This window comes from Daphnia carinata, chromosome 1 (assembly GCF_022539665.2).
Source record: "Daphnia carinata strain CSIRO-1 chromosome 1, CSIRO_AGI_Dcar_HiC_V3, whole genome shotgun sequence".
NCBI classification, from domain to species: domain Eukaryota; kingdom Metazoa; phylum Arthropoda; class Branchiopoda; order Diplostraca; family Daphniidae; genus Daphnia; species Daphnia carinata.
In genome coordinates, this window is record NC_081331.1 from 2,074,640 (window position 1) to 2,096,390 (window position 21,751).

General features: G+C 41.8%; 3 protein-coding genes across 6 annotated transcripts; 1 reads left to right on the forward strand and 2 right to left on the reverse strand.

The window, feature by feature from the left end:
• Window positions 1-479: 479 nt before the first annotated feature.
• LOC130692581 (septin-7-like) lies at window positions 480-11,698 on the reverse strand. Of its 4 annotated transcripts, none has more exons than XM_057515719.2 (12): window positions 10,513-10,712; window positions 6,564-7,646; window positions 4,398-4,715; window positions 4,174-4,319; window positions 3,861-4,032; window positions 3,691-3,791; window positions 3,344-3,596; window positions 3,010-3,199; window positions 2,762-2,945; window positions 2,336-2,471; window positions 2,092-2,255; window positions 480-964 (listed from the first exon to the last, which is right to left on the reverse strand). In XM_057515719.2, exons 2-12 carry the CDS (start codon window positions 7,158-7,160, stop codon window positions 910-912), a joined length of 2,316 nt encoding a protein of 771 aa, XP_057371702.1. In that variant the 5' UTR covers window positions 7,161-7,646; window positions 10,513-10,712; the 3' UTR covers window positions 480-909. The 4 variants fall into 4 exon arrangements, with proteins under 4 accessions (XP_057371702.1, XP_059353515.1, XP_059353514.1 ...); XM_059497532.1 differs by lacking the exons at window positions 480-964; window positions 10,513-10,712 and adding exons at window positions 1,418-1,622; window positions 11,431-11,698 and having other exon boundaries at window positions 6,564-7,641; XM_059497531.1 differs by lacking the exon at window positions 480-964 and adding an exon at window positions 1,418-1,622 and having other exon boundaries at window positions 10,513-10,714.
• Window positions 7,878-10,702, forward strand: LOC130692609 (transcription factor Adf-1-like). Its single transcript, XM_057515756.2, has 5 exons — window positions 7,878-8,387; window positions 9,013-9,172; window positions 9,445-9,541; window positions 9,622-9,833; window positions 9,967-10,702. Exons 1-5 carry the CDS (start codon window positions 8,213-8,215, stop codon window positions 10,139-10,141), a joined length of 819 nt encoding a protein of 272 aa, XP_057371739.1. The 5' UTR covers window positions 7,878-8,212; the 3' UTR covers window positions 10,142-10,702.
• A 1,776-nt stretch (window positions 11,699-13,474) lies between the features above and the next one.
• On the reverse strand, window positions 13,475-20,977 carry LOC130692190 (uncharacterized). Its single transcript, XM_059497101.1, has 18 exons — window positions 20,743-20,977; window positions 20,471-20,683; window positions 20,220-20,337; window positions 19,814-20,140; window positions 19,546-19,745; window positions 19,122-19,476; window positions 18,788-19,054; window positions 18,557-18,727; window positions 18,284-18,485; window positions 18,012-18,206; window positions 17,658-17,947; window positions 17,280-17,590; window positions 16,885-17,215; window positions 15,515-16,825; window positions 15,207-15,445; window positions 14,880-15,129; window positions 14,394-14,807; window positions 13,475-14,334 (listed from the first exon to the last, which is right to left on the reverse strand). The coding sequence occupies exons 1-18, from the start codon at window positions 20,898-20,900 to the stop codon at window positions 13,717-13,719; spliced, it is 5,970 nt and encodes a 1,989-aa protein (XP_059353084.1). The 5' UTR covers window positions 20,901-20,977; the 3' UTR covers window positions 13,475-13,716.
• Between the last annotated feature and the right edge of the window lie 774 nt (window positions 20,978-21,751).

A 21,751-nucleotide genomic window follows, 5' to 3' on the forward strand; every position in this document is an offset into this window, starting at 1 on the left:
TTATCAACTAAGAAGTATCCGTGAATTCGATTATGTAGTTTTTCTCATTTATTCTCTTCTCGAGCCATGACGCATGACAGATTAATCGATATGGAAGATCAGGGGGGAAGTAGTTCATTGTTTAAATTACAAATTTGTTGTATTTTGTCAGCATTCATATCTTTTTTTCCAATTAATGACAAGATCGAACCGAACAAAAATGATACCTGGTTGACTCGAGTTTCGACGATGAGGACAACCCAAAAATGCAAAAAAATTAAACAGGACTGCAAGAGGGGGACATTTTTGAATTCAAGATAGTCTCTTCTTTGCGTGACATAAAGAACTCCACAGTAGGGGAAAAACAGATGGCCAAGACTTCCCTCTAAAAAAAAATTCAAAGAAAAGAGAGAAGGGCTGCCACCAAGATAAAGAAATGGCACAAAAAGTGAAGTTGTATGAGGTTGGGGATGAACTAAAAAAAAGAAGGGGGAAAAAATGAAGACGGAATGCCAGTCTACATACGAAAAACGCTCCAAATGAAAACCAAAGAAAAAAAAAAAGATTTAAGCCCAAGTATTTTTCCATTTACTCACATAATGCGAAAGAAGGGTGGGGGGGGGGAGAAAAAATATGATGAAGGAGGGGAGGTAGAAGACGTTCAAAATTTAAAAAAAAAAAAAAAAAAGGAAAACAAGAATATTACTCCCGCAAGGTATAAAAAGACGGGACACGAGAATGACACAAAAACTATACACAGAAAATAGAAAAACAGGACACAGTTACGAGCGGACACACGACCGGCTTGATTTCTCAAAGGAAGAGCAAGATAGAGACAGCGCAGGAAAAGAAGGAATAGAAGCTAAATTAAAGAATAGAATGTGTGTGTTTGTGTGTGTGTGTGTGATCTAGAGTTTTTTTTATGTTTTCCTAGAAGAGTCCCTTCTTCTTTTTCACCTTCTCCTTGTCCTTGCCGTCTACTTGCCTGCAAAGATAGGGGGCATTTGGTTAGTCAATGACTACAAAAAATATTAACAAAAATGTTTATGGCAACAAAACTGCTCTAAATGAATTTTTAATTAAGTGATTTCTGTAATGTTCTTGTTCTTTTGTGTGCTCAACGACCGATAGCCAAAAAAGATTGCCTATTCGTAAAATAATTTTTGATCTTTCTCATTTGTTCACCTTTGCAGAGCAAGTACAGACGTGAGAATTTGTACAAAACCCAATGAACTCCGAAAGAAGAAAAAAATTTTTAATAAAAATATGGTTAAGTAGAAATGGCCTAACCACATGCGTTACCGTTGAAAGATTTCTAGTGTGTGAAATGAGAAACAACAAAAATGAGAACAAGGGAAAGAGAAAGTGACCCCATAATAAAAATAATAAGAAAATTTTTTTTTCTTTAAATATTATGTGAAACGAAATGCATCATCAGTTGTTTCTTTTTGTTTTGCTTTTTTTTTGGCAGTCAGATAAGTAGTGAGCGAATTTCTCATTGCTGTTTGCATTCTTGGTTAGCGGCTGGCGGTTGTTGGGAGTAGGTTTCGGGCTTGCTGGCCGTGCGCAAAGAGAGCGACCGCTTGAAACGGATCGCCGCCCCGCTGACCGAGCGCTTGGGCTGATCAGCGCCGGACAATCCCCTAATTGTAATATTAATATGCATTCACCGTTTTCTTTTTTTTTTCTTTTCTTTGCGTTTTTTTTTCAGGGTTTTATGTAGTTATTTGATGCTTAGTATTGGCTTTAGCGAGCGAGTGAAAGTGAGTGAGTTAGTGCAGCCAGTTAAGGAAAACCATAAAAGAGTCTTTCAAAAACAAATAAATGTACATATCTACGTACTGCATAAACAGCCCAGTAAAGATTGATCAACAACTCGAGGCTAAATAACGTCATAAAAAGTTATGGGATCCCCGTCCCCGTTAAAAAAGAAAAGAAAAAAAAAGGAATCCGCCCCGAAAGGCAAATTGCTTGGTAAATAAAATAAAAATAAAACAAAAAATTCCTATGCGCCCAAATCCGACCCTTTTTTTTTTTGAATAACCAGAGAAATAGAAACAGAGAAAGAGAACTCATACCCAAAAAGAAAAAAAAAGAGAATGCGAAACTTACTCTCTGGAGTTGGCTTCGAGACTGCGTCGACGCATTTCTTCCAGCGTCAGGCCGGAAGCATTCTCCCATGCAGCCCTTTCGTTCTCAAAAGCTTTGCGCTTCTCCTCCAATTCCAGTTTCTGGGCCTCAAGCGAACGGAGGGTCTGCTCGTGTCGGCGTTGCAACTACGATGGAAAAGGAAAAGATAAAACAAAAAGTGTAAGGATGAAATAAGAAAATATCTAATTGAATTTGTGGTAATTACGTCAGTTTCAGAGTCTTTGAGCTTCTGCGTCTTCTCTTTGACTTTCATTTCAAAGACTTGCTCCATCTCTTGCTCCATTTTCTTCATCTTGGCTTCGTGATCTCTTCGCTCCTCCTCCATTTGCGCCAACGGGTTCCTAATGAAGAGGCAGAAGATAAATGAGCCTCTGATTAGTGCCATCGACATAATGGTTATTATTTTTCTGTAGAAAGGAGCCTCCGGTTGATGAACGACTTACCAAACCATCATAAACGGGCTCATTATCCAAGGAGAGCATGCACTGGAGAAAATTGCCAGATTATACTTAACTCAGAGAAAAGAAACGTGTTTATACGGTGCCAACTACAATTCAAGAAGCCATGCTCTCCTTTTTCATTTTCCAATAGGGGAAGAAAAAAGCAGGAAATACAACACGAAAAGACTAACTTGTTAGAGATCCGATTAGATTTGCCTAACGTTCCATCATTGGCGGCAACTCCGACACCCGCCAGTTTGCGACAGCGGAAGTTTTCGTAGTGCACATTGTTTGTCACTTCTTTCAAATCTGTCATATGGGTCCGGATCAACATGTTTCGCAAAGCGATGAAATCACAATGTTCCATGTTTTCAACTAAAAAATGCCAATTTGAAGATCAAAACGAATTCTTTTTTTAATTCAAACAATGCAATCATACCTTCAACGACGCCCCAGGGATAGCGTCGTCCGCGAATCTTCCGGCCGTCGACTTCGATAACAGTGTTGGACCCGACGACGGCAAAGGGCACTCGATCTCGGAGAGCGCGTTGGGATTTGCGCAATTCCTCGTCGTCGACATCGGGGAATTCGTAAATCTTAATCTTGTGCTGAGCAATTTCATTGAGAACCTGTTTTTTCTTTTAAATTTCAATATTCAAACAAAGGAAACACAAAACAAAAGAAAAACAAAGAAAAAGATTTTAAGTTAAACATGTCATCCGTTAAATCAAAGAAAGCCCAACCAACTTGTCAATAGAGAAATATGGCCGAACCTGTTTTTTAAAATAGGTGCACTCATCAGGCGTCATGGTGTCGGCCTTGGCCAAGACGGGGATGATGTTGACTTTATCGTGGAGTCGTTTCATAAATTCGATGTCGAGCGGCTTGAGACCGTGACCCGACGGCTGGATAAAATAGAGGCAGACGTGAACGCGGTTATCGCGCATTGGCTGGCGCTGCACCCGCGATTCGGCGTTCAGGTACTCTTCATACTTGGATTCGATATAGTCCACGATCGGCTGCCAACTACATTGTTTGGAAAATAATCAAAATGAAAAATGCATGCTTTCATAAACCTGAAATTTATCTTTTTGAAAAAAGAAAAAAAAAAAACACGCACCAATTGCTGTTGTCTACCGCGTCACCGAATCCGGGTGTGTCAACTACGGTCAGTGTCAAATTAACTCCGTTTTCTTTCAAAAGAGTTTGGCACTGTTCCACCTAGCAAACAAACACAAAGAAAGTTTAGTAGATAACAAAAAAGAAACACAAGACAAAAAAGGAACATACTTGGACCGTCTTTTTGATGCGATGAGACGGTCCGGGATACTCGGGTGAATAAATGTCGGCCAGGAACATGGAGTTGATGAGCGTTGACTTGCCCAGCCCTGACTCGCCGACGACCATTAACGTGAACTCGAATCCTTTTTTGACGGCCCGTCTGTACACCTGGTTTGGAAGACTAGAAACAAAATAGGAAAATGATCACGCACATCCAATCAATTCAAAACAAAAAGATTTTTGAATTTAAATGAAATCCAATCTCGTAGCCCTTTTTTTTTTTGGCAGTTCGTATGACAAGTGAATGTCCATCACAACATACTTGGCAAATCCGACATAATCCACTTCACGTGTCTTGTTGATGACCGGTGGACTGGGTGCCGGACCCTTTTCTGCTAGCCGATCACGTAATACAACGCGGCTGCTACTGCCACTGTCATCCGTCAATTCCCGCTTCAACGCCTCCACCTGTCGAATTGAAATGTTTTCATTGTAGGCAAAATTTTCTTTCCCTTCATCCATCAAAAAAGAAAAAAAAAACAATACCTTGCTTCCGGTACTGTTATTGGCTAAGCCGGGCACACTGCCATGACTGCTGTTATTACTAATGCTCCCAGTCAAGGTTGTTGAAGACGACGAAGTCTGCGGTCCACCCGCCATCGTTGTTGTCGTGTGATTTTCCTTGTTGGCTAATAAACTCTCCTTGAGCGAAGCGATGTTGCCTACTGGCTGTTGAGCACCAGTTGCTGAAGAGGCGGGCGTGGCACCGGTGCTATTCGTAGTGGAGGCCGAATTACTGCCGGCCAGGCCAGCTCCCGCTGGCAGTGTCTCGCTCTTGAAGAACATTTCACGTTTGCTCTGCAACTGTCGAACGGAAATCAAATGAAAAAAAAAAAAAAAAAATCTTGAGACAAACACATTCAGACAGCTGTACACATCACACAATAAAAAAAAAAAAAAAAAAAAAAAAAAAAAAAAAAAAAACTTGTTCTTGTAAACGTAAAGGACCAACTTCCTATCTTGATTTGAAACAAAGAGGGAGAAGAGAAACTAGAAATGAAGCAATCCTGACAGGAAAAAGCAAATATCTGGGTGGTCAAAATCAGGGACAATTGCTTGGAAAATAAAATGGGACTGTGTCGGTTCCGTAACTTCGGCCCGCCAGTATATGCACAGAAAAACAGGGCCGTGTCCGTTTCTCTAATCCGAGGATTCGTTCGACGTGCTGCCAAAACCATGTCCCTGCCGCAGGCTTTTTCTTTTTATTATTATGGGAACTGCGTGTGAGTGGGGGAGGCGTTTCTCAACCAAAATAATGATGAAATAAGACGGAAGATAACAGGCAAACCAAAAATGCAACAAACGGGTTAACCCGTTGAAAAAGAAAAAAGGTTAAAAGGCGACAATGCATTCTATTTTAATCTCCCCTCTTTTTTTTCCGGTTGTCTTGGGGAGAAAAAAGAGATTTGACTAACGCTCGTAGAGACGCCGATCGATAAACAGACACATCGGTGTCGAGTTCGAAATGCAGTAGCACTCCATCTAGTGTGCTCCAGAGTGTCCTTCCTATTTATTTTTTTTTTCTTCCTGTGCCCATATTGACTAAAGGCTGCAGCGTTTCTCTTTTTGTTTTGTTGTTCCTTTAATGGCAACAACAACAACAACAACAACTGCGAGTTGATGTGCTAAACAGACAAGGCAAACCCCACTTACGTATTGAAATGTAGACACGCAAACAGTCGCTGTTTTTCGGATTCTTAATTCTAAACAATACTTTTTGGGTTCGTCTTTGGAAGACTTACAACAAAAAAGTGCAAAAAGGGTGGCGCCGTGTTCGAGACACGGAAAATAGAATTCCTACATTTTTCTTTAATGTAATAAATAGAAAAAAACAAAATGATTTTTAAAAATGAAAATGCAAAGACATGGAGGAAAGAGAGTCATTTTCATAGGATGCTGAACAACAACAATGGCGTAGCGACCCTTCGTTTTTCTACATCTTGCCTCCCCCCTCCCCGACAACTCGAAACGCTCAACTCGGAGACGGATGATATCCGCTCTCCTCCATTTCCGGACGCAGTTAACATTTTTTTTCCTTCCTTCTTTTTTTCCCCCTTGTTGCAGCTAACTTTAGAAAGGTGCATATATATATTTTTTTAAACACACACACATGGAGGTCATCTGCGTATCTTTGAGTTAGAGGGGCGTGTCAAAAAAATTTTTCAACTACAAGACAAAGATGATGAAGAATTTGGTAGTTGGACAGTCCTTCTTAATCAGCGGATGGCAATGACTCATCATCAAAAACTCCTTTAGGGCCGTGTTGGGTGTTGTTTTTCCTGGTGTGGGTAACCCAACACACCATATCCGGAGATCATCAAGTTCTGGTGTGTAAGTTGGACCCTTAATACGAAAGGGACCCTATCTTGCCTACTAGCGTAAATAAATCAATAGCCCACCGCTATATTATGCAGCACAGGATGGCGCATCCGCAATGCCGGATCGTCATACACTCACACAGCAATGACAGACAAGGGGAGGAGAGAAAGGAAGGACACCCCAAACTGTTGGGGATCCCATTCCGACAAGGGTCAAAATGGCGCGTCGCCTTCTCAAGTTACCCGGCCACCAAAAACCAAGAGAGCAAAAGCGAAACATAAGACACACTGATACAAAACAGGACACAGTTTGTTGGTTTGGAGAAAGACTTACGGCGTGTGTTTCTCCGATTGCCACATTAGTGGCGGATGAGAAAGTTGTAGAAGAAGAAGAAGAGGAGGAAGAAGAAGAAGGAGGAGGAGGAGGAGGATGAGCTGTGGGCAATCCGTTGGGCTGGACCGACGTAGCGGTCGTGGCTTCGAACAGACGCTGACGCTGGGCCAGCCGGTCCAGGCTAGACAATCGATAGCTGGGGATGCGCGAATTCGAATCGACACTGTACGATGTGGTCAGCTTGTGCGGAAGGCCATTATCGCTACTATTGGAACTAGTGCCATTGGTTGTCGTCGTTGTTGTGGTTGCCGCCGCAGCAAATGTGGAATTGCTTGACGATAGAGCTGCTGATGACGATGATGATGTCACAGAACTAATTGAAGATCCAGCCGAGGCCATGGCCGCCAGACGACTGGCTACGACGCCGCGGACGCCGGCTGCAGCTGCAGCAGCTGCCGCATTTGACTGAAGCGAACCGCCAGGACCGCGGTTCGGTTCCGGCGGGTTCGGCAACGGCCGGCGTAGTCTTTCTCGTCTCGAAGCCACTAAGGCAGCTGTGCCTTCACTGCTAATCATCGCTGCTTGCTCACTAGTCATTTTTCTCGTCGAAATGGTAACGATTCAGTTCGATAGATGGAGTCACTTTTCAAGACAATCCCCACCCAATGTTTTAAATATTCAGAAAAGAAAACTTAACGAAGAAAAACATCAATCCGCACGACACACATGCACGCAGAGAATAAACAAGTCGCTTGGACCAGCGCGGGCGGTCGGTTTGTGTGTGTGTGTGCCTGTGTGTGTGTATACGTCTCTCTGCGTGTGTTTATCCACTTATCAACGACGCGCGACCAACAGAGTTGACGGGGAGGTGCGTGACGGAAGCAACAGGCGACGGAAATTCACGCGGCGCGACAACGACGTGCATTCCCAACAGCTTTTTGGTTTTGTTTGCTTTTCCTTTTTAAATGTCGGGAACAGTTGGGTATTTTTGTTTGAACCGAATATTATCTTCACTTTAATGAACTGGCGTTCGCTTTAACGCGTAAAAACTAAGCCGGATCACGTTCTTTTTCAATTTCTATCCTGATGTCAAGAAAAAAAAAGAAACGAAAAAAAAAAGAGAGTCAGTATGACTGGTCTGAACTAGACAAACACTCGAACGTCAATGAAATTATTTTCCCCACTTTCATGTAAAAAAAAAGGGGTTTTTTTTTCTTATACAAACTAACGAACTTTTCTTCCGTTACGTTTTTTTGTATGTGTGTGTGTGTCAGCAATTCCGTTAACTTAATTTTCCCTTGGGAAATTATCTGGTCAAAGTAAAGAAAAACACCCCACAACAAGAAATAACACAACTAATGGAAAAAAATATAAATAAAGAAAAATAAATAAAATGTCGTGTGCCGGTCTGAAACGACGGAGGCCCCTGGCGTCCGTTAACGACCCTCTGCGTTTGCGTTTCTCGCCGTCGCGACCGAAGCGACACGACCGGACGCGCGCGGATGGAAGTAGGTGAAGGGGGAGGGGGGAGGAGGGGGCCGACTTACTCGCGACTCAATGTCGCCCCCCGTCTTTCTTTCTCTCTCTCTCGCTCTCTCTTGCTCTCTCACTGACGCGCGCGCTCCATCAGTTGCGATCCGTCGCTCAAGATGGCGGCCAGTGGTGGTGCCAGCGGCGCGTCCGGCACCAATTTCCCGGACGAACTCATCATCCGTCACGTTCGCGACCATTCTTGCCTCTACGATCCGCGCGAAACCGAATACAAAGACGCCGATCGCAAAGCGGCCGTCTGGCGAGAAATCGCCAACAACGTCGGCATGTCCGGTAAGAAACTCAACTTTTACATCCATTTTGTCCTCCCTATCCCCTCCTTTTTTTTTTGGCCCTATTCGGCCGGTTGCTAACCGGCCGCCCACGTCCACTGTAACTACGTAAAGTCTCCCGTCCGCTTGTCTGCGTCTGGTCTTGTCCTTACCGTTACGTAGAGAACACCCGCCATTGCGTGTTTCGACGGGTGGGAGGAGTGAAGGGTTGCGCATGCGCTCTACTCTCACAAAACATTTCTGTTCTATAAAAAAAAAAAAAATAAATAAAACTGGCGTTACCGATAGACTCGATACACTTGGCTCAAATACTTGGTTAATGGGCACTCAAGTGGGAAACGCTGATGATCAGATAACTGTCGCAACGGTCAACAAGATTATGTATCGATTTAAGAGAAAAAATTTTTTTTTTTAGAGAAACAAAAAAAAATTGGCCCCATGCCTACGTTTGGTTTTCTTAGGAAAAAATCTAACGACTCGTAAAATGTTCTTTCCCAATAATAATAAAAACGGGAGAGAACGAAGCACTACTCGCCCCCATCCACACCTGTCTTTGTCAAATTTTGTTTGTTTTTTATTCCGAAAGAAACCATTCAGAAAAGTTCTTTTTTGTTCCGTTTTGATAGCCATCGAGTGCGAGCACCGTTGGCGCTACTTGCGGGACCGGTACACGCGGGAGCGCAAGCGCAAGTCGCAGCAGACCAACGGCTGCAAATCAGGAGGCGGAGGCAACTGGCCGTTAGCCTCCCAAATGCATTTCATCCAGGATTTTATCAAACACCGCAGGTAAAAGCACGACTTTGTAATTTTACACGTTTTTCTTCAATTTTCTTTTGAAGCCATCCCCCCACGCCGTTCGGTACTTTTCTTTACCGTTCCTATGACTTTTTTTTGGTGAATTCTCATGGCCATTACGGTCGTCAGTTTACTACTGATAATGCTCACAAACATAAAATAAAAATAGATTTTGGTAGGAGATTAAAGTAGCGACTTTTTTCGTTAATAATCAATAGAATATTCATTTATGGATACTATTCTTTTCTTTTTTGACCCTCAAGCTTTAAATTCAAGGCCCGTGGGGGCGGCGGCGGCGGGCAGCAGGAAGCGACGGGCGATGGTACAAGCACGCGAGGTGCCCGCCAACAACACGTCAAGGTAACAAACATCAACGCAAAACTTTTTCATGTTTGAACGAGCGGCTTATCATCGACCCATTTCTAATCTTGGGACGACAGTCTGAAGGTGATAATAACCATACATCGTCCGACGAAACGGACGGACCGGTTTCGCCCGGCTTCGATCAACAAAGTGCCGCGGCGGCCGAGTGCTACCCTATGGTCATCATCGAAGAAACAGATGCGCACCATCACGTCGGTCCACCTCGTTCTGGCACACCTTCAGACTACCTTCGAGGAGGTGGACCGAATGATCATCATCACCACCATAGGTAGTAAAACCACCCAAAAAAATTAAAAAATCCAATTGAATGGAAAATAAGGAACTGCGAAGGAGAAAAAACCCTAATAAAAAGAAAGGAACCTGCATCCATATAAGGATCGTGATTTTTCTTATGTTTAAAGGTCGTCAACGTTCAATAATGGCGGGAGCAGCAGCCCTCGTCTGACGTACAACGAAGACGAGCTCTTCTGTCTCAGCGTCGCCCAGACTCTGCGTCGTCTGCCGCTGATGCGCCGATCCTTGGCCAAAGTTCAAATACTTCAACTGATCCACGATATGGAATTCGGTCATTCCTAAACTGAAAAAAAAGAAGTAAATAAAGAGAGAAACCACTACGCTGCGCACTCGGGCACTTGAACATCAACAAGAAGATAAAAACTATTCCCTTTTCTTCATTTTTTCTCTTTACTTTATGAATACATGTTTAACATCTCAAGTGGATAGTAGTATCTGGCAACCCTGCGGATCGTGATAAAAGGTGTGTGCATAGTCCCAAGAGAAAAAGAAACAAAAAATACGCAGCCAAGAATAGCGATGATGACTTTTTCTCTCGCAACCCTGCCCTCCCCTCTCGTACCGTGATTCCTTCCAGACACATTCTTCACGGTCAACACACACACACACACCTCAACGGAACCCCTTTCTATTCGGTGCAACAACAACAACACCTGTGCAGGAAATCCGGACAGTATCCAGCCAGCCGCAACAACAACAGAAGTAGTAAATTTAGAAGACAATAAAACACACGAAAAGAGGCCTTTTTCACAGTTCACCACTGAGAGCAGAAACTGAAAATTAGTTCACTATGACACCACCAGATGAAAACGCGCACCGATATGACGAAAGAATATTTCAGATTTTAAAATATTGCTAACAAAAGAATTGTTTTAGTTTAGTTTTTTTTTTTTGCCTGGGACTTGAAGTCGGAACGGCCGTTCCGATTCAACTGACCGGCGGGATCGAGAGCGCGCGCCATGTAACACGCCGCCAGTTTGTACCAGTAGCGCCTCTAGCGGTACATAAGAAACCAACACAGATTCCCTTGTTTTACCACACTCGCTTTGAATCGGCAGTGGAAATTCACCAAAAACAAATTTAAAAATAAAGGGGGATTGTTAACTTACCACTAAATACGAGGAACCACGTGGGGGCGATGATGTCGGTCGATTTCACAACACAAATAAATAAATAAATAAATAAAAAAAGATGAGTTTTGGGGTCAGTTTTCAATCAGGGCGTGAACATTGGCAAGAGTCCGATGAAAAAATTCAAAAAACCGACACGCCAAAAGAGAGAAAAATGTCGGAATCCAGTTTCGACCCTCCCGCGCCATCTCGAATTTCCCCACCCTTAAAAACGCCCAGGTTCGGCTAGTTGTGTGGAAAAACACAAAAATGGATCTCTCAGACAAAAGTGAAGGCTTTCCAGAAGGCCACTGACAAGTTGCACATACTTGTAAGATTCTATCCTTTTGTCCAGTCATCCATTTTTCTCCTTTTTCGTACAACACATTGTACCATTTAACAACAACAAACCAAGACTCGTTCGAAATTTTTATAACTAAAAAATGCAACTGGTGAGACAACAGCTTACCGCTCTTCTGCATCGTTGTCACAGTGACACACCACACTCGAGAAGGGAAAAAACGGTTTAGCTTCTTCTTGTTACTCTGCTACGACAGTCACTGCAGCTTTTCAAAAACGGGAGTGGAGCTCGGAAACCCGCGTCGAGATTAGGAATTTTCGTCACTGCTAACTGCCAAACACACCAGTTACTTTTAAAACACACACACACACACACATATACACATGCATACACACGCTGCAGTGAATATAAGACTGCTCGAATACGAACGCCTGTAGGGAATGTGCGAGGATGTGAACAAGCGTCACTGGCGACGCGGACTCCACCTATCGGTGGAATTTTATATCTTTTGATTTAGGCCCGTTGCTTGATGAAAAAAGATATCGGAAATGTTCTGAAACAAACTTAACGATAATTACGCGATTTTATCTGGCCTTTGCCTTTTGACTTTATGGAGCTTTTCCTTTTATAGCACAAAATCCTACTGAAGAAGAGAACCTGAACTTTTAACGTTTATCCAACGTTCCATTTAAGGCTAAAAACAAGATATTTCCAAGGTAAGATTGTGATATGAGTTATGGCCGTAATCTATGCGGTCAACTGTTTTCCTCCAATGCTCGGTTCCAAAAACAGATAAGGATTCCGGATAAAAATGACTGAAAAAACATCGTTCAACGTCCCAGTGAAACACCACGTTCACTGAAGAAATAGTCTTAGGTAAAAACTTGCACGAACAAAATACTTGTGAAAAACAGCCAATGCTTCGTGTAAAAAAATTTAAAGTTAGGTAACGTGTACTAAGAACAATGAGGGATGGCTTAATGACCGATGAGGGCAGTTACATATCAATATGTCCTGTTTTCATATTCAAAAACGAGTTCTTGTCACGCACAACGATAGATTAAAGAGAACACCGTTTATGGATTTCACCATAATGGCACTCTTTTTTCGTAAGGATGTCAAAAAGCTACATGGTTATCGTGGCAGGCAAATGAAAATTAAAGCCCAACGAGAAAAATTCATTGGCTTGCTACAGAACAACAATGTTTCGAATTGACTTTGATCCATTAGATTACATCTCGTTGAACACTCTTTGAATACTTTTGTTTTAAGTTAGTGAACCATATTTAATTAGAAATTCGTTTTCCAAAATTAGCTTCGGTGAGTGAATCGTGTGTGAAAATATTGACGAAAATGTCGACGAGCCCAAAAGGATTTGTCATTTGACTTTCTGCAATCTGTATGATTCATTGCCATTGTTTTGATTAAACACTTGAAATACCGTGGTATCTATTGGGAGTACCATGAATAATTTTTCTGTGGCAGTCAGCTTCGGTTCAGTATCAGAATTGCACGAAATCGGGGATACGGATGTATGCGAGGCAACACACAATGTAGTTCTTTCGCACAACGAACGTGTAACTACACTTCTTGTGGCCATCCGTGGCATGTGTTGGACGAGGAACAGGATGATTCAGAGATGAGTAACAATACAGAGGAACCCTTACTGTCCGATAATTCCTCCATACTGCAACAAAAGACACCACATATTGAAGGAGAAGAATTTTTGTACGCTAACGTGATGGTGACAGTTAAACTTGTTTTTCAGGTCGAACCTTTGCTAGCGAAAAACCATTAGACATTTCAACACGGATGCTGCGCGGATCCTGCTGGATTTTGGAGGACATCTTGGCATCGCTAACAGATTCGGTATTACAGCACTTGAACAGATGTTCAAGTACCGCATGGCGAGTCTTGTTTGTCAGAGAATCCTGATTCCAATTTAGATTACACAATCCAAACGGTTTTACCATTGAGCTGCCATTGTGGCCGGATCCAAAGTGAAACTCAAACAAACCCCCGAGCACTTCCACCGCATCTGCACGGGTTCGTTCACAAACCTTGAATTTTGTTTTGACATTGCTGAATGACTTTTGAGAAAATTGGGCTGTTTTTCACATGGAAAAATAAAGATTCTTCAGCGATTTTGATTAACTAATTTCTTGCATAAAAATTGAAAATACAAAAATAATGCCCATTGAATAGCTGTTTTTGATTTAGTTAATCAAAGTAGGAAACTATAAAATGATTGGCATCTTCACAACTTGACAAAGTTTAACGGACAAAAAAAGCACCCCAAACTAAGGAACATACTAGAAATTTTCTTACTTGCGTTAAAAGGCACATACACTTCCTTTGTGCCAATCCTGGAATAGGACATTAAAAATCCTTTCTTTTTGTTCTTTTAAAGCTAGTTACCGAAAGTTGCTGTCTAAAATGCATAAGGTTTAAAGAAAAACGCACTTGTTTTCTTCCCGACGTCGTTCTCGATTCTCAGCTCGTGGAGGTGGTGGTGGTACAATGGGATTAAAGTTTAGGTTTGGAGCTCTCCTATAGGGTTCGGCTGGAAGGGGCCGTGGTGGTACAACACGGTAGTAATTCAGAACTGGAGCATGTCGAACAGGTTCAGCTGGCTGGAGTCTTTGTGGTGGTACAACAGCATGGTAGTTTGCTATTGGGACGCGTCTGACAGGTTCAGGTGGACGAATGGGACGGATCGGTTCCACTCGAGTTAACAAGTCTTCATGGGTGATTACAACCTTTAACTCTTTCAAATACACTGACACTGAGTCGATGACTGCTTGTCGTTCAGTCACATCTGAACAATGTGACATCAGATATGCAATGATTCCTTCCTTACGGCGTTTGCAGTTCACTACGTCAATTTTATCTGAGGGCGTGTGCAGTTGTCCGGGAACAATATTTTTTGGGCATTTGATGACATGAGCGTGATTTTTTTGGTCATTACCAGGACCGCAATCTTCGAAACAAAAGAAGCAAAAATGGGTCTTGCATTGCGGATTCCAGCACTGAATGGCTGAACAACCTTCGTAATCGAAAAATGCCTAAAGAAATTGTGAAGTTTTTGAAGGAAATGTTTTAGGTTAGGCATTCTGTGACTCACCGTATGACATCCTGGACACCGTAAAGTACAAATTTCATCCAAAATGTGCTTGCGATGTTTGGCCGTATCGACAAATGGTGTGAAACCGACTAGATTCACTTCACTGGGACTGATAACAATTTCCAAATCTCTTAGATCTTTTTCGATAGAGTGAAGGACAGATGAACGCAGTCCACGGTCGTCAATAGTCTTCATGAGATACTGCACGATAGTTCTCTTCCGTGATTCTTTGTGTACCGTATTCTTTTTCGATGCATTTATGTGGTAGGTACCTTTAGAGGGATTCCTCTGGCAATCCCGGACGTGACTGTGGGCATCTCTGCCGCAGTCTTCCAAACAGAAGAAGCAGAAGGCCGCTTTACAGTGTGCTATGGAACACCAAAGGGCACAACAGCCATCAAAATCAATGAAAGCCTGCCGATGTAACGCAATAAAATTCACTGTTAGTTATTGGTGACATTACAACATATTATTGTTTTGTTTCACCGTTCTGCAACGTGGACATCGCAGCAGACACAATTCGTCTAAAATGTAAAGACGATGCCAACGAACATCTTTGTTTTCGCCCAATTGGCGTTCAGAACATGTAGCTCCCCTATGGCGTTCAACTGGCTTCTTTAAGGTGGTAGAACAGGTGCAACAATAGTAAAGATTGCACTGATCGCAAAATACTGCATCGCCACCACTAACAACCTGCTCCTTTTCATTAGTTAACGCCTTCGTGATGGGTATGTACCTGAAATGAGATTAGAAGTAAAGTTTACACCTTTAGTTGCAACGCGCGAAATTACAAAAGGATATGTGTGTACTAACTGTTCGCATCCAGTTTTGAAACATGAACGATATTTCTCTTTAAACGTGGGATCTCGACGTAATGCGTTGACTGCTGCCTCGCCAATTTTTTCCTGGACACTAACTGGAGCGATTGTTTGAATGTCTTTCAAGCAAACTTTAGTGTTACATCCGTCAGCCGGACAAACAATTGGGTATGGAATTGTTTCGTGTGTAACCATATTTTGAATGCATTCAGAGCAGAATTTATGGGCACACATCTGAAAGATAAGCCAGTTAAATAAATGACAGAAAGATACATATATTGTAACCAAATCCATATTTCCCACCTGCAAGCATGTCGGGTTCACCAATTCCGTAAAGCACAGTCCGCATTCGCCGATATCGATTTCATTTCTTGGCTCAATTACATGATTTTTCAATACATTTTTCAGCATTTCGATACCCTCTTCCGTTCCAGTCGCGTACAGACGATTATATGACAATCGAAGCTCGTCTTTTAATCCATTATTACGGTATGTAGTCAAATTCTTTGTTACGAGCTTCAAACTAGGTTTGCGAACAATCAGGGTAACATCAATGCAAAGTAATTTTAGATTTCGCACAAGTGCGTCTAATTTTCCCTTGATTGTTTGCCTCTCTCTTTCGTTGCCGTAAATCCGAATCGCTTTGGTAGTAAAATTTGAATTGAGGTAACACGGCCGGACGTCAACGGCTGCAACTTGTTTGCGGCCGTAGTGCGTGAAGAGTAGCTCAATATCAGCGTTCTTGTAAAACTCAAATTGAAGGAAATCATCTATTTTCTTGCGAACCTCATCAATATTTCCCGCACGCGGAACTTCAAGGTGCAGCCACACGTGAAATTCTGACTTGGTTTCTAATTTGCATGTAACATCTTTCGTTTTAAGAAGTTCCAGGTAATTTTCAATTTCTTGTTGTCGAAATTCCCATAATTTTTTTTCCATTCTGACACTTGTTTTGATTTGCGCTTTCATTCTGACGGGCTGATCATAATGAAGATTGGCGCATAACTGAGATACGTAAATCATCTCAATTTGGTCCATTGATTCGTATCTGGCGCGAATGGAGATTGTCTTCCGTTTGTCATCCTTACGAACAATAGTCGTTACAGCTTTTTCCGAAAACGGGAAAAGTTGGTTGGATTTGGCGTAGTTCAGCAGCAGAGTTGATTCTTGCGTTGAAATCGAGTTGCCTTCGGCCCCCCGAACGATTTTGGCGTACAAGGGCTTCTGACATCCGTATCTAGCTAGGTGACGCTCGAGATCCACTTCATCAAAGTTAGCCGGAAGCCGGTTAGCGTAGAGACCGTATCGCATTGTAACGTTAAACGGGTTAGCTTGTTTGATAAACAATCCGCCGTCTACTTTTGGACAGTGATTTCGCAAAGCGTTATTTTGCGTGTCGCTAAATTTTGTGGGCCGAAAATTAAGGCCACTATTACGTATTGTGTGATTTGCATCTTCCAGGGAGCTGTAAAGAACAATGGCACTTTTCCGGGATGGAGCAATAGCAAAAGTGATATTCAGCCAAGCTTCAGATTCTTTATAAACTGATGGATAGTTGCTAAGTGCAGGAAAAAATTCCAGCTTTGCTTGAAGACCACCACCAGCGGACAACTCCTGTAACGATGGTGAAGCTAAAACATGGACGGAATTTAAGCAAATCAAATGACACTCACTTTCAACGCAGCGGACGCTTTTTGAGGATCGTCGAAAACAACTCGGGCAGTCTTAGTTTTTTCACCGGCATTGTTCGACAAAAAGAAAAGGTTTCGGACTGAATCTTTAGTAAACTGGCTGCATTTTTGGCGGATGATCATGTCAACGTCTAACAAGCTCCAGGCATTAGGCACATTTTTAAAGTTGAGGCCGATGTAATTGCCACGAAACAGCAGCAGCCTGGCTTCTCCTCCACAGCCCCAAACGATACGGGTCTCTCCAATAACTGGATCTTCTCTTATCTCCAATTCCAATTCTCTCTTTCTTGATGCAACTTTACGTGTTAGCTCACTGTGACGAAAACACTATGATAAACAACTTTTTTCAAACGCATTTATACCGGTAAAGAAGATACCTATAAACAAAATTGACAGCATTTGGTTTGCACCAAGCAACGAGAGCGTCTTTCTTGTAGTCACCGTGAACTAGGCAGTCGAGCTCTTGATTGAGTTCGTCCAAGTTACGGTTAGCAGGCCCGAGAATGAAATGCAGAATGCCACGAGAAACGGGAGTAACCCGAATTTCTTTTATGTTGACCTGAGAGGCCATTTCTTCATAAAGTGCATACAGTGCTCCGTTTTCTTCTCTAATCCATTCCATGTCAATAGGTGTTAACTGAGTAGCGTACGTTTTGGAAGTTCGTAGAATACTTTGATAAGTTATCACCTTGAAAAAGGAGAAACATGTTAACGTCGATGGTTTTGTGATGAAAAAGCGACCGTCAGATTCTTACTTGAGGAAGTTCTTTTTCATCAAAGAAGACGGAACCAGGATGGATGTACGTCATCGTGTCTGCTCTTAGGCCCACATAGTTTCTATTGACTCGATAGGCTACGTTCAAAATGAAAGCTTGGGCGATAAGTTGCTGTAGTTCTTCATCTGTCGCCTTACGATCTTGATTGGCTTTTCTCCAAATTTGGCGAGCGTTCCGCAGTAAATGCAACTGAATTTCTTCAGAAGTTGACGAAGCCATGTTCATTGCTTTATTATTGATAAAGTTTTCCATGCACCATGCTTTGGCAGCTGTTTGAAATAGATTTTAAAGTGTTTCTGAGAACTTACTAGAAAATTTATTTTTGAAACTTACTTTTTAATGTCCGGTCAGCTTTTTTTTTATTTAGCCATTCCATAAAGGCCAAATGACTAGTGAGTATGTCACCCCGATTAGTGAAAAAGTGCTTCTTGGCTTCATCAGAAGCTTGACGATTTTCATCGTCACCGCCACGCCAAAATACCATGCTCGTCACGGAAAACAATCCGGCCAGAAGGGTAGCCTCTTTACCTGCACGCGTGTGTGAACATTCAAATAATTAATAGGGACGCTACTTGGTGCTAAATTTAAATACATGGTTATCATACCCAGGCCTTTAGAGCAAGCGTAGTAGATCATGTGAGCAATCCCAGGATCTATCTGAAGATCCCCAATAAGATGACCAAGTGGAGTTAAATTCTCCTGGTGATCTAATGCTCCTAACAGATTCAATTCTTCCTCGGCTGCTTCCAAAGCGGCTGTATCGGGTTTCTCTAGCCAATGGAAATCCCGTGGATCGACGCGCATAGCCTAATAATTTGCCAAGTATTAGCTACGAAACATCTTACTATTTTTTTTTTTTCTAACGACGATACATGTACCTTTAGTAAGGTGACAGTGATGCTTAAAGGGCGTAGGAAGATCTCTGCTTTATCGTACTTTGCCATTGCATTATATACATCTTCGCTATACAACCGGTAACATGTGCCGGTCGCCGTTCGACCCGCCCTTCCTTTGCGCTGTTCCGCGGAAGCGGAGGAGATCATCATTTCCTGATGAAAAATAAGAAGTAAGCAAAGTTCAATGTCCCATTTGAATAAGTATAATTTTACTTTAAGGCTCGTAATGTTGCGAGCACTATCGAATATCAGGTTCTTAGTAAGGCCGGAGTCCACAATGAATTTCACACCGTCGATCGTGATAGACGTTTCAGCAATATCGGTGGAAAATATAACTTTTTGGACGTCTGGCGTTTTATGGAAGACCTTTTGTTGCTCTTCGGGTGTCTGTTTCCCGTATAAGGAATACGCAACAATTTTTTTTGTCTTGGATGCATTAATTTTGATAGAAGAAGAAAACTTCTGAGTCGCCCATTCCACCTGTTGAATTGTAGCACTCTTGTTATAGATAACCATTGCTTATTTAACAAACACCGGGATCACTTACTTCGTTTTGTCCTGTGAGGAAACAGAGAACATCCCCCGATTGGTGCCCGTTACATATTTCAATTGCTTGTTTGACTACAGCATCAACGATCTTTGTGTTATCTCGATCAAACGGACGATAAATGACTTCAACGGGAAAAAGTCGACCTGGAATTTCTATGACAGGGCAGTCGTTCAAATACTTTGAAAACAAACTCGTGTCAATCGTGGCCGAAGTGACGATCACTTTTAAATGTGGCCACAAGTGGATTTTCCTTTTGAGCACTCCAAGCAAAACATCTGTTGTAATTGTGCGGCTGTGAGCTTCGTCTACGATAACCGCACCGCAATTTCGGAACGGATCTTCTTTTGTCACCCTGTAGAACATGGAAATTTTTAGCACAACTTTGTGATCTAAATAAAAACTTGTAATTATGAAACCTTACTCAGCTTGTGTGAGCTGATTAAGCAACACGGTTTCAGTCATGTACTGGATGCGATTGGACAAGTGAAGTTGGTTGTCCCCTCCTACATGATAGCCAACCCATTTCTTTGTTTCCAATGTTTCTTCGCCTGCTGCAAACTCAAATGCCACTCGCTGTGTTAAAGTAAGAGCTGCAATTTTTCTTGGCTGTGTACAAATTATCTGTAAAATAAAGCAAAAACGGTAAACGTTCAATAGTTTACGTAAAAATTAAGAACCCGTTAACTCACAATTTGTTTTTGAAATTGAGGCATGTCGGCTAGATATTGCGTCAATTGCGTACTTTTGCCTGATCCCGTTTGTCCCATAACAACAACAAATTGATGATCACAGACAGATTTTTCGAAATCTTGTCGTTTAGATAACGCTGGAAGAGGTGAATTCAGTCGAAATAATTCGCGTTTCTTGCGGATGTCGGAGTCCATAAAGGAAGAGGCACGTTCGAAATATATTTGAGCAGTAATCTTTAACGTTTCTAATTCTTCAATCTTGGATTCTATGATGGTGATATGTTGCGTGCTTTCTTTGCTTTTACTCGATTTGGATTTGCCCTTTTCCTGTAACATAGATGATAGATGAACACGTTCAGCTGCGAGGACGTGTTTTTCAATAACAATCAATTTTTTCCTCACTTACCTTCGATGTTTTTACTCTATCCGTAGCTAGTTTCAATTCTGCAATGCGGTCTTCGTAGATTTTAAATTGGACCTGAAATTTTAATTGCAGTAAATCTTTTTTGGTGAAAGCTGAATCGCTGTTGGAATTTTTTTAGCCGTGGAAGTCGTTTTTCGTTTACGCACGTCAGCATTTGCATTCTCTACCCAAAACAAAATTTTAAATCCAAATTATAAATATATAATAACAGATAATCATATACATAGATATACACAGCATCAACAAGATAAAGCATTAGGTAGATAAAGATGCAATCATTCAAAGAACTGATAAAAAGCTTACTGTTTCTTTTGCTTTCCACTTTGGTAGACTGTTGATTGTTTTTTTTTGTAGTTTTGATAATTTCATTCTCATCAAAATTAGCATCTCCTAAGACGGAATTGCTGCATCGAGCACTTTCTGGGTTATCACAGCAGTCTGGCTCACTGAAAACACAACATTGCGATGTACGTTTGTAAAACGTGCAAGTAAATCATTTGCTTACCTATGATTTGACTTGAAAATTTTTCCATGTTTCAAATAAACGTTCGTCACGACCACGTTTTCTTCCTCTTTAAAGCAGCGACACTGATCTTGCAATCTGCAAGGAATAAGCAATTCGCCAGCATCTTCTGATGACGAATCCTGATCAGCTGTCGCCATTTGTTTGCCCAACTAGTTCTACTTGCCACAAATGAAAACTCGACACGTGAGTTCAAACGAAAACAGCATTCGCTCTATTGTTTTAAAAAGTGCTTACAAGCAGCAAGTGTGTTACAGAGCAAAATCTGCCAACGTCTGTGCTATCCGAATGCTAATGGCAACTGACCCAAAGCAAATTCGGTCCCAAGGCCACGAAGGTTTCAAATTCCCCCTGAAGCTCGAAATGCATTGCGTAAGGCGATAAAAGCACTAGGATAGGGAAGCCATTCCAAACACACGTGGATATGCTGAAATTTTTCTCTAGATGTAGGACCCTTCAATTGGTAAAGTCCTCCATGTGTCAAACAATGGTGTTTTCATGCTAATGAATATAAGATTGTGCTTTCATTTATTTGTGAATTTTTTTAACACTACGAAGTGTTTTGGTGAACGTGACAATCTAATCAATTGCTACTACCAAATTAGTGTTCCAACAGTGGCTGGGATGAATCCGAAAAATTAAGCAGACGATGACGTGAATATTTTGTCGGTTGGCAGTGATACAACTTTTATACACATGCTTTCATCTGGTGGCTAGATCAGCTCTCGACATCTATCAAGTGTAGCTACTGTGTATAGTAATACGAACTCCTGCATCCTGCCGTTGATTACTTTACGTTATTCGATGGTATTTCAACGTGGACGTTAATGTTGCATTTAACACTATCGCAGCGGCATCGGTAATGCATTGCGCTGAGCAGATTTCAGGATTTTTCTGGTTTAATATGATCGTCAATGTTTGTTTGTTTGGCAATCTCAATCACGTGATTGATACCTAAACGTGATTGCAATGACAAAAGAAAATGCAGTTT